Source organism: Fukomys damarensis, unplaced genomic scaffold, assembly GCF_012274545.1.
Source record: "Fukomys damarensis isolate Sample0158 unplaced genomic scaffold, DMR_v1.0_HiC HiC_scaffold_32, whole genome shotgun sequence".
NCBI classification, from domain to species: Eukaryota; Metazoa; Chordata; class Mammalia; order Rodentia; family Bathyergidae; genus Fukomys; species Fukomys damarensis.
The window spans coordinates 1,233,526-1,245,631 of NW_022900944.1; the positions used below are offsets into that span (position 1 = coordinate 1,233,526).

At 34.6% G+C, this 12,106-nt stretch overlaps 1 protein-coding gene across 1 annotated transcript in view; it reads left to right on the forward strand.

The window, feature by feature from the left end:
- Window positions 1-12,106, forward strand: part of Ccser1 (coiled-coil serine rich protein 1) — a 680,778-nt gene that overhangs the window by 157,615 nt on the left and 511,057 nt on the right. The window contains exon 4 of the mRNA XM_033757757.1: window positions 1,533-1,616. Within this exon, the coding sequence (XP_033613648.1) occupies window positions 1,533-1,616 (84 nt within the window). The remainder of the gene's footprint in view (window positions 1-1,532; window positions 1,617-12,106) is intronic.

The window sequence follows — 12,106 nt, forward strand, 5'->3', positions numbered from 1 at the left end:
TGAGAACAGACAAGTATTCTCTATTCTCTGATTCTTTAGATGCTTTCTCTTGTTGGCAGAGGAAGACTGTGGCAATTCTAAGATTCACAGTTTGATTTGGCAATTTTATGGAAAGGAAACATGAATTTGTCAATGATGTCTGATACTAATGGTATAAAAATGAAATACAATCTGTGTACACGAGTGAGGAGGGGGCAGAGTAGTCTAATGACATCGGGGTATAAGCAAGCAGTGCAAGAAGTTTTGTGTGAGATAATGTACGGTTCCGATGCTATGTAGCTTCTCCCTACCCAAAGGACTACAACTCAGCCAGTAAAAGAAACCTTCCTGGTTGGATAAGGGGAGATTCTTGAGATTCATCCCAGAGCATAAGACTTTGTGAGAGATAAAAGGACATAATGAGTAGGAAGCAGTGAAACCCAGAGATGTACATGTTTGAAACCGGAGACATAAAACTTTGCACCTTCTAAAATGTGTAAGTAACAGATACTAAAGGGTACAATATGCTATCATAAGGAATATCAGCTCTTTTTGGTCCTGAAGAAGTGATTACTTGTTAAAATAGGAAGGATCTGAATTAATTTCAATTTAGAAAGATCTCTCTGGATGATACAGTGTTAATAGAGGTAGAAATAGTGAAAACCAATTTAGAAATTATTGCAGATATTTGAATAAGAAACATTGAGTTATTGAAGAAAATCAAAGAGGAAATAGAAGTATCAAGTCCAAAAACTACAAATGTGATAGAAGTTAAAGAGATTTTCTTCAGCCTGGGTAGTATTGGAAACTTCCTGGTTATTATTTTCTAAGACAGATTATAGAGGAAATAAGCAGAGATGAACTCTTCAGGTGAGGGAAGAAGATGGTGAGCTGAATGTTGAGTCCACTGGTCTGTAGAAAAATGCTGAGTGTTGATCAGGGACTACTTGCTTTTATGAGCTGCAGCTTAGAAGACAGGAAATTCTTGGTTAAGTAGTTGTGTCTGAGAGTTTCCAGCGTAAAGTACTAAAGAGCACGGAGTTGATGTGTTCTGGACATCGAGGCCATAGCTGAGATCGCCCAACAAGGTGAGAAGATTAAATGCCCTAAGATTCCTAGTGAGAGAATCGAATGGCATGGGGCCATCATTGGTGATTAGACTATACCAACGCCATTGGTTTGAGAATTCATATTTAATGATAGTGGGAAGAAACGTTATATAAAATGTCTCTTCTATTCCATTGATTATGTATGCATAAAAATGAGAGGAAAGAACCTTGCTTGTTGTTCTTAGGCAACACAATGGACAAATGAATATCAACACGTTTTTAAAAACAACATAGACAAAAATTATGGATATAGAATTACATTTTGAATTAATTAGATTATTTTTTGGCAGCTTAGAATATAGTATGAAAAATGTCATAGTGTTGAAGAAAGTTGAGTTTTGTTAGTCAGATGCAGTAACCTCCCACTCTGTGAAGCTGACTTTATTATAAAGAATAGAGTGACAGGGCTAAGCTCAGTCTACTGTCTCTTCAATGTTTTTGCAGGATATAATGAAAGATGAATGTTCTCTGCTGAAGCTACAACTCAAAGAGAGGGACGAACTCATTTCCCAACTGCAGGAAGAGCTGGTAAGTGACAATATTTGACCCACAGAATGTAGTTTCTTTGCAGATTTTTTTCTACAAATCCTTACCTGGCAACATTGATATTATTATTATAAATGTTGTTAAAGATTAAATATGATTATCATTTTGATAATCCTACAGTAATGTAAAATTTTAACTTTGGCATTCTGGAGAGTAGAGGGAATGCTTTACTGAGTAAAAATTATATAATTCTACAAACAGATTTATTTTGATCAAGAATCCTAAATGTAATGTTTATGTTATATTGTAGAAAATGCCTGAATTGTCTATGTACTGCTATGCCTAGAGGCAGAATCGTATATTATAAAGCAAAGGACTTGATAATCTTCCATAAAAAATGGATTTTTCTTTTTATTTTCATAAAGGGATCAAAATGCAGTTTTTAATAGCTGTATAATTCTCAAATTATAGAAAAACTTATAAATTATAGAATGTATATCATTCATATTTTTGGATGTGGTTATTTTATATGCCATCATAAAGATTGTAAGAAAGTATATCTTTCTAATGTGAAAACATATTTGGTGGGTAACAGGAAGCACAGCGGTATTATTTTCTGTGTTTTCACTGTATAAATGTGTAAGAATGTAGTTTACAATAAGATATGTATACTCTGGATATACATGCAAAAGCATAATACTGTAACATAAAATTTTAAAGAATAAATTTTTAAAAATACGTGACGAATTCTTACTAATTAAGCAAATACTATAAAATAAAAGATAGTCTGAGTCATTATCATGATCAAAACTCAAATTCTAGTAAAAAATATTCTTTATAATTATTTCAGGTCTGACATTAAGAATGATATTATTAGATATGAGTAAATAATGAAACATACTTTATAGAGTACCACGTTTCTGAGAACCCAAGACATCAATAAATATTACACAAATGTAGGGCAGTGTTATTGATGACTGCCAATGTTTTTATTCACCTTGACCATTTTGTAGACTTTTGTATGATTGCTTGATTCTATTTGTCCCATGAGCATATTATCGTGGTGGTAAAAGACCTGTAAATGAGTAATTAAAGTAACAATAATATTAAAGACAAGAAAGAACATGTCTTACTTTACTCAAAATAACCTTTTATAAATATGTGATATTTGTAATTCAAATTTTATATGTTACATAATAAAAACGTTTATATTTATGTAGCCCTCTTGGTATATATTATGTAATGCAGGTTTGTTCAGGGGGCATGCAGATATGACTTTGGGTTTTTCAGGCTATTTTAAGGCTAAATATTTATTGATATTTATTCAAGAATGGAATTATTAGTTTTAACAAAGCAGAGTATCTACTCATTCACTTTGCCAGAGAGTGCTTATTTTGATAATTGTCTCAGAAAGAAGTATTCATTTTTCCTCTCAGTGGTAGTTGGGATCAGATTTAAAACAGAACATGTATAAGAAATCACACTTTTCACTTGTTAAATGAGATGAGAGGAAATTACTGCTCTGGAGAAAATGTTTCATAGCTGTAATTTAAGTAATCCAGTGCCCCTCCCTGTAAAACATGTCTTATATTGGTGATAAAGTAATGTGAGGCATGAGAATTTTTTTTTTTAATTTTGTTCCTTTTTTAAAAAACTTGAATTACCCAAATTGGTGCATTAGCCTCTAAAATTTCCCAAATAACCTGGTACCATTTTAATTTCTGTGCTATGTTGTTTGGGTAATCAGCTGTACTGTTTTAACAAGGAAAGAATGTTAACTTTCAAAACTACAGTTTACTTTGTTGGGTAGAAGACTGCCATTAAGGTGGAAAGAGTATAAGTTATGATTTATGAACTTAAGAGAGAAGAAAACGATTAAAATTAAGAAGACAGTATTACAACTTGACTTAGAGTGCTTGTAAAGGTTGCCATCACATAGGAAAATGCAAACCACTTGGATTCATGGAAAATGCAGGTCCTGAATACTTCTGATCCTGACAAGAAGGAATTTGTGGTCTCTTGTGTCGTGATGGTGATTAAACTTTATAGTCATACTTTACCTAAAATTGAACATTTTAAGTAACTAAAGAAGTTTGTTTAGCTGTGACTTATTATAATATATATTTGTAATCTGTGATCGTTTAGAATAGCATACCAATATTTATAGCAGGACAATTCGTAATAGCTACATCAGGATTACAATCTGTGGTACACCGAGTGGAGTCCTACACTGTCGGAGAAGGAACATGTGGAGCCATTTGAAGGAAAATGGGCGCACCTCGAGACCATAATTTTAAATGAAATAATATTGCATGGTTTTCCTTATAGGCGAAATCCAAAATATAAATAAAGAGAAAAATGAAAGATATGTAATAGGAAATAAAGAGGTAGGAGACCAAGAAGTGGAGAGAGGGGAAGGGAAAGGGAATGATGTGTTGTTTGTGTGTACCAGTTCTCCACGAGGAGGGTCATCATTATGTGCTGCAAACATGAACCAATGAAAATAAAAAATTAACTTAGCAAATGAAAATCTGCAAGCAACTGAAAAGAACTAGTGTCGTTTCCCTAACTTGTGAGTTTCTCATTTCTCAGCTGCTGCTGTTATGATAAGAAAATGTATTTAGATGTGCACAGGACAACAGACTTAGATGTAGTTTTACCAACAAATGCTTTATATTCAACGATTAAGAAAGTTTTATTTTTTAATAATTTTTGATGTTGTTTATTTAGCCTCACCTTGATAACTTCATTTGTCAAATATTAATTAGCGATAGGATGGCATCAGGCCAAAACAGAATTTCAAGTGCAGCTTTTGCAGTTGTTCCTTCATTTTCAGGGCAGGATTTCTCAGGAGCAGCACTGGCGACACTCACAATAGCTGGCTGTGCTGTGCACAGCGGGTGTTGAGCAGCAGCCCTGGAACTGTTTACCAGGTGCTGCTCATACCCTGCAGTCCCTGTCAGTGCTCCCTGGGGACAACGCTGTCCCTAGTTAGGAAGCACTGATGTTACGGTACTGGATTAAATTGTGGTCCCACTGTGGGGTTCTGGCAGGTTCTGGTTAGGACTGCGTTCCCGACCAGACATAGTCCATATGTATTCCTACTGTGCTCCATATATGTTCCCCTTCCTTTCTTCAGGCCTGTGGTACAAGACCGAGATGGCAAGTTCTCTGTTGTGTCCTTCTAGAATCCCATTGTGAGGGCCCCACCTATTACCTTTTATCTACCCAGCCTAAAGTCCCTTTTCCAAAACCATCCTGTTAGGGGGCTAAGGCATCAGTACTGCATGGAGGAGGGCACAGTTCAGTCAACGCTTACTGTCCTGGTGCCTTTTAATGTTAGCAAGTAGAGTTGTAGTAAGAGTTCTATTATATTTCATTTTCAGATACCAAAGGCACATTTCAAAAATTAACACTCTTTGTCTACTATATGATTCCAGAACTGTTACTTTGCTCCAACACTCCTTGCTTGCTGGGTATATTTCACAAAGCATAAGTACAGTGTAAACTCAAAATAATTTCGATTTTTAGGTTATGTATTTATTATTTGGACAAACTACATTTATTAAGTGCATTTTTAATGTGAGTGTATTTTATAGACATGCTTTCAATTTATCCCTTCCTGATATTTTTCATGAGGAAGATATGAAGTAGGTTGCACTCTTAGGAATAATTCAAGAAATTACTATGTATGAGGTTTTTTGTTTGTTTGTTTGAGACGGGGGTCTCACTATGTAGTTGAGACTGACCTGGAACTCACTGTGTAGCCTAGTCTGGTCTCAAATTCACAGTGATCTTCCTGCCTCAGCCTCCGGAGTGCTGGGATTACAGGCATGAGCCACCATGCTTGGCTGTATGATGTTTTCACACATGACTCACCTTGGTACATTTTATTGGGGTTTGACTGATAAAAAAGAATCATTTGCAGATATTTTATTATGTCCATATCATAGCATCCTGGGTGGCATTTGTAATGGGTCGGCTCATTCTGGGAAACAAGAAATGGACCCTGCATCCAGAAATGGTGGCATTAATTGTAAAGGTGAAGCAGGAGTTTCACTGCACGGGACACCTACCCATGATTGTTCTATAATAGAACCAGATCCCTTCTGCATTGCTACAAGGTATAGTGAAGGGCATTGCAGGTCTTATTTATGTGAAGTAGGTTATGTAGGCAGTATTTTCTAATGCTGATAAGAAGGGTTGGTGGATTTAGAAGAGAAAGACCTCTCCCACCCCCAACTTCAAAGGGCTTGTGAGCACGCAGAGAAGCAACTGTCTGCAAGCTGGGAAAAGCCCTCAGTAGAGCCTCGCCCCTGCTCTTACATAAACCTCCAGAACTGTGAGAAATAAATGTCTGTTGTTGAATCCACCCAGCCTGCAGCATTTCATTATGGCATCTTGAGCTAACTAATACAGATACCATCTTCTTTTTCAGCTGAGATCCTCTTTTCTTAATAGATAAGATGCCACTGATTAGAAATTCAGGCACTGTGTGGGCCATTTTTTTTTTTCATGATTTAGCTAGGTAGATTTCACTGTTTTACTTCCTCAGATATAGGGAGTACTCAGTAATCCAGCTCATTCAAGTTTTCCTTTAAATAATATAACTCTTTTTCTCCTAAACTCTTGTTATTTTTATATTTGTTTTGTCAATTTGATCTTTAAATCCCTTTTATTTTTCTTTCTTAGTAGTAAAAGAAATCACTTTTTTACTCCAGAAAATAATTTAGGACTTTAATTATAACCTCTAAAATATCCTCATTATATTTTGTTGTTGATTCACCGTCTAACTTCTGTAGCATTTCTGCTGTACTTGATGGAACCTGCCCATACATGTTTCTTGTTCTTTCCTAGGGTCTTTGGTCCTCTTAAGATGCACTGACATTTTCTTTTGCTTATTCGTTTCTTTTCATCATTAGTACTAAGGCACAAAATTTTGAAGACTTAACCCACAGAATGCCAAAGATACAAAATCTACCTCTAATGCTTTGACAGTGAACAGACTTGAAAGATACTGGTCCTCAAATTTTTGTGACACCAGGAAGTCTGTGCAGCTGTCAATGTTACTATACCTCCAGTCAACCCAGGAGATTGTGCGGCAGTTTATTTTAGCCGGAAATACTCTGCAGATCTACTTTAGATAAAAAATTGAAGAAATTGTTACTCTTCTATGCAAGGTAATATATTTCCACATAAATCTCTTTCTAGAAATTGTATTGTCCATCACCATCCAGGAATTTTCACTTCAGGTCTAGTGGGACTAGTTTAGTCCCCAAAACAGCAAAGTCTTGAGCTTCTGTTTTCTCCCAGCACCATGGGAACTTGAAGTCTTTTGTATGTCCTTCCAAGCCTTACCTTCCCAGTCTAGCTTCAGCTCAAAAGTAATCTACCTGGTGTTGAGAGAGGATGACACAGGGAATTGTATTCATTATACCATCTTATTTTGAGGGTCTTTCTTCACATACTTTCTAACAAGCGAACCCAAACTCAGTTCTGCTCAATTGCCCTCTTTATCTCCACCAGTGTACTTGGCAGGAATTCATTGGCAGCCGTATTGCACAAAACTCACAGGCATATACCATGTTTGACCAACTTTGCATTGACTTGGAAGACTAAATAAGAAATAGAGCAATACAGGTAGTTTTCTATCTTCTTATGGCCTTGCTATTACTTGAAAAGAAGTCGAGTCAATACAGTGATCCAAAATGTCAGGATATGGGTTTCTATGAGGTGACTCTCGCAGCTAACCCTAATTACTCAGCTTGTCAAATATAGGTGTTTTTCTCTTATCAGGCCTGGTTTCTTCAATTGTCTTTTTTTTTTATTGAGTTTATTGGTACAATCTAGGTATACAGTACAGTTACATTCATTACTGGGATCTTGTACCTTCACATGACAGGTCTTGGTTCTCATTTTTTCCCCTTGCCCCTGCCCTCCCTTCACTCCCTCCTCCCCTCCCTATTTACAAACACTTTATTTCTATTTTTTCAGTTTCTCATATTTTTTTCCTCTCCCTTATTACCTTTCCCCCACCATTCCCTCTTTCCCTATACCTTTAGCCCTTTACTTCCTATTTCACATTATTAATTCTTCAATTTTCAAAAGTGTCATCACATGCCTTTTACATTTTGTTCTACTTTTATATTATACTGCAAAATAGGTAATTCATAGAGAATTAAAATATATTATTACCTATCTGGAGGCTATAGAGCCCAAGAAAAACTCACCAACAGATTAGGGCCTGGCAGCTCTGATTCCAAAATGGCATTTTGAACTCTGTGTCTTTCTGAGAGAAATGACACTATAGCCTCAGATGCCAGAAGAGCAGAGAAATAGGAATGAAGTCCTTCAGGTCCTTGGTACATTGGCATTAATTCATGAGTAAACCTAACATCCCCCTTTAGATTCCACTTTAGTCCAACACTTGGATATTGTAGGACACACTCTAGCTACAGTACCATAATACTGAAAATGTAGTGAATTTCATGAACAATTTATATAGCTGTATTTTTATGAAATTAAGAGGGGTCTTATAGCTTTACATGTCCCTTCTTCCTGAACAGTTGTAATCTCTCTTTTTTTTTTGTCCATGAAAAGCCTCAGAATAAGACAAAAAATAAGAAACTAAACGAGATGATTGCTAAGAACAATGAATTTTTAGAACAGAGTAGGAAATGAGATGAAAAATTGTGACATATACCTCTAGAATATTATTCAATATCGTGTTGATTGGGGAGGATATTAACTAACCGAGGGAATGGAACAGAACTAATGTTTAGAATAAGAAATAACAGGAAGTTTTTTTGTTTTGTTTTGTTTTGAGTTTTTTTGGTACCTGGGATCAAATTAAGAACCTTGCACTTGCGAGGCAGGTGGCAGAACCACTGAGCTATATCTCTGGCCCTACAGGAAGTTTTATTTGATGATTAGTGTATATAAATATATTTTATGATTCATATATATATATGATTGATATATAATATATATGTATATATACATTAGTATATATACACATAAATGTAGGTTATATTTGAATTTTTGAATGTTAGAATTATAACCTTCTACTTAACACAAAGCATTTGGAGATTTTACTCCTTGATTTGATTAAGATATTTAACATAAGGACTAAGTTGAGAAAAGTCTAAGCATAATAGGTAAGCACATGCATACTTAATTGGAAGAAACCATGACAGTGTAAGTTATTTAAAATGCTTGTATACATTTAACTTTGTTAAACATAATGATAGAAAGTACAGAAATATTTTTCTTGCTTTGAGAAAGTTTTAGAGATTTTCTCAGTTATCTCTTGAAGGTCATGTTGAAGAATGTGCCATAATTTTATTGCTAGTATAAAACTGAGGGACATTGTAAACATTATCTTCATGTCGCTGAAATAAATCTGAGAGGTTTGTCATAAACACTGATGATGAAATGTATCCTTGTGTTTTGTGGGATGGATATTGTATTGTAAGTGATTATTAATCTTACAAATGGTTACAGATACCTTACTTATGGTTTTACATTTAGGTTGAAAAGTGTGCCCCATTCAACAGTAGAAATTAAAGTATTTTCAGCATTTATGTATAGGTTGCTTCAAAACATTTTTAAGTAAATGAAAGGTGATTCACAGAATAAAAATGATTTTAGTTAGTCTTTTGGGTGTGAGGAGTGAAATTTAACTGCCTTGTTTTGGGTCAGCATGCCGTGCTAGGAATTTTTTATTTTATTTTACTAATGGTTTGGATTCCTATCCTTTATACTACCAAAAATGAAATTGTAAGGCTGATTATATTAGAAAAAAATTAATTTGCAGTAGTTTGTTATTCTGAACTTTTATGAACTCCACCTTTCACACTGTCTCCTTTGGGCATTTTTATTCATTTTCTTGATGAACTTAGTGAAGGGCATCAAGTAGGGCTTATATTCATATATTTATTTACAAAATAAAATATATATTTCTGCTTAAGAGGAAAGTTTGACTGGGTCTCTAAAAAATACGTTTTTGAAGAAGTAAGATTATCTCATCTAAGACTATAACTCTTAGAATAAAGATTTTTAAAAAGCATAAACAACCAGAGTTCCCAGGTTTAGTTTCATAATCTGTTTGATAACATATTTGTCAAGAGGTGGCTACCACTTCCTTTACCACGTTCCTAAATTGATCAGTAAGAGGGTACATTGGCTGTAGAACATGTAGAACAGTAATCAAACTGTGCAAGTCATCTGTAGTCACTATTATTATGGACCAGAATCCTACAATATCAGTTATAAGAGAATCCTTCCTAGAAAGCTTGTATATGGGTCTGAAATCTAACTAATCCTAGGTTATAAATGTGTTTTACATTTTATATGCACATACACATTTTTAAAATTTCAGTTTTTACATTTTTATTACTCATTTTAAAACGAACAATGAATTTTTACATAGAAGATTACTAGAAGAACATCCAGCTATACAGATAAAACATAAAGAGCATCAGCTATAAATTGTTCTGAAGAGAATTAAGTCTGTAACAGTGTGCAGCCTTTCTGGCTGACTTTAAACACAGTTTGTGTCTTTAAACTGTATGGTACTAAGTGTTAGAGTGTTCAACAATGGATTTAGAAACAAGCTAAGAAACCAGCTGTAATTGTGCCTCTAATCCCAGAACTCCAGGAAGACAAACAGATGGCAAACAGCCCATTCTGTGCGATTGGCAATGTAAGTGACCCCATTGCAAAAATCTTAAAAAGGGACTGAGGACAGTGCTCGGTGAGAGCCTCTGTCCTACATGGGACATGACTTAGTAGCTGCCTGTATTACATCTTTTATATACTCCTATATTTTCAAACCAATATTATGTTTATTAAAACATCACCTTTTAATTATCACATTTATATTCAGTTTAATAAAACAAAGTACTATATGGGTGCATTTTTTGGGACATTGTGAATAATTTTTAATGTCATAACGGTCATTTAATCATCAGTTCTTTTTACACTGAAGGAAGGCAGTAAAAATCTGCTCCACATGTTCCGTAGAACAGGTGTATGAGTGTGCTGACTCTTTTTCCTCCGGTGAAGATTAACTCGAGCCTCCAGGTCACATGAAAGAAATGTTAAAAAACAATGTTCATTTTTGTTTTATTAACTCGAAGATTAACTCAAGCAACCAGGTCACATAAAAGAAATATTAAAAAATCAATGTTCATTTTTGTTTTATTAAACCTCCTGGTTCCCATTAAATCAAATATTGAAAATTATAGTCTTACTTGAGTGTAAGTCAACATATAAACATTTTTCAACCGCCTTTTAGAATGCCATTTACTTTCTTTGAGTGTGAGTCAAGCTCTCAGCTCATTTGTTAACATTTGAGTAGCGTGGAACTACGTGAAGGAGCTTGGAGAATTGATGATTTCTGAAAAACTGAGAGCAGTTGAAAAACTGAAAGTGTAGCATTATGTATAATCAGGTTACTATGAATAATAAAAAGAGGGAGCTAAAAATAAAAGATCGAGGAGGAAATGCATATAGTTGAACAGCACTGTATCGACAATCTGGATAGAAGAGTAATTTTGAATTAGTATAAAATATATTCAGAACTCAAATTGAATAAAATTGTATACCCTCAAAGCTTTACAAATGGAATCATTCCTACTTGATAAGAGAAACATTCTTGTGTGTAAAAATCCTATCTTGAATTCATCTTAAGAGTAATTCCCGACTTGTGCTCCGTTCTCTTAAAATTTATGGTATTATTTCATGCCAGTCATTTTAAGATAGAACGTTATAGCTGTATGGATGATTTACATAAAAACAGACAGCTGTTAAGTATTTTCAAATCCTCTTTCTTTATCATATTTAGGAATAATTAGGAAGAGAAAAGAAATAGATTAGGTATACTTAAACATTATTAAAGTGCCAAGCTACTTTCCTTCATTTTCAGGAGAATTAATTGTGTATATTCCAGAAAAGGCTTGTCTCAGCAGTAATTACTCCACTATCCAATTCTGTGAGGCAGATGTACAGTAAGAGTGTGGCAGTACCCTCTGGTATTCAACAGGGATTAGCTTCCACTGCCTCATACGTTCCAGTACGGCAATGAAGAGCTGCCAAAGATACAATCTTTAATATTCTGCAACATTTGCAGTTGCAGTCCTACAGATTTGTTTAAGTCTTTCTCACAGACTTTCCTGTATTGCAGCATGCCATGGATAGAGAGAAATAATTGTCCATAATGTAAATGCCAGGGAGGTCTTTTACCTTTAAGGCATAAAGGGAGCTTAAAAGGAGGAGGCAACCACACTGTGACCAAGTGAGGCACAAAGCTTGAGTTAATTTCTACCTAAAGTTAAATAGTTAAATATTTTAGGAATTATTTATTTATCCTGTTTGTATTGTTACTCTGAGTTAGACTACTTCCTTTTATATTTACTTTGTTATACCAATTGAAATTGCCGGGCTTAGAGTAAAATTTAACAAATACCGCTCTAACAGTCATCAGTGGGACATAATGATAGCCAAAGACATAGGATTAAAAAAAAAATCAA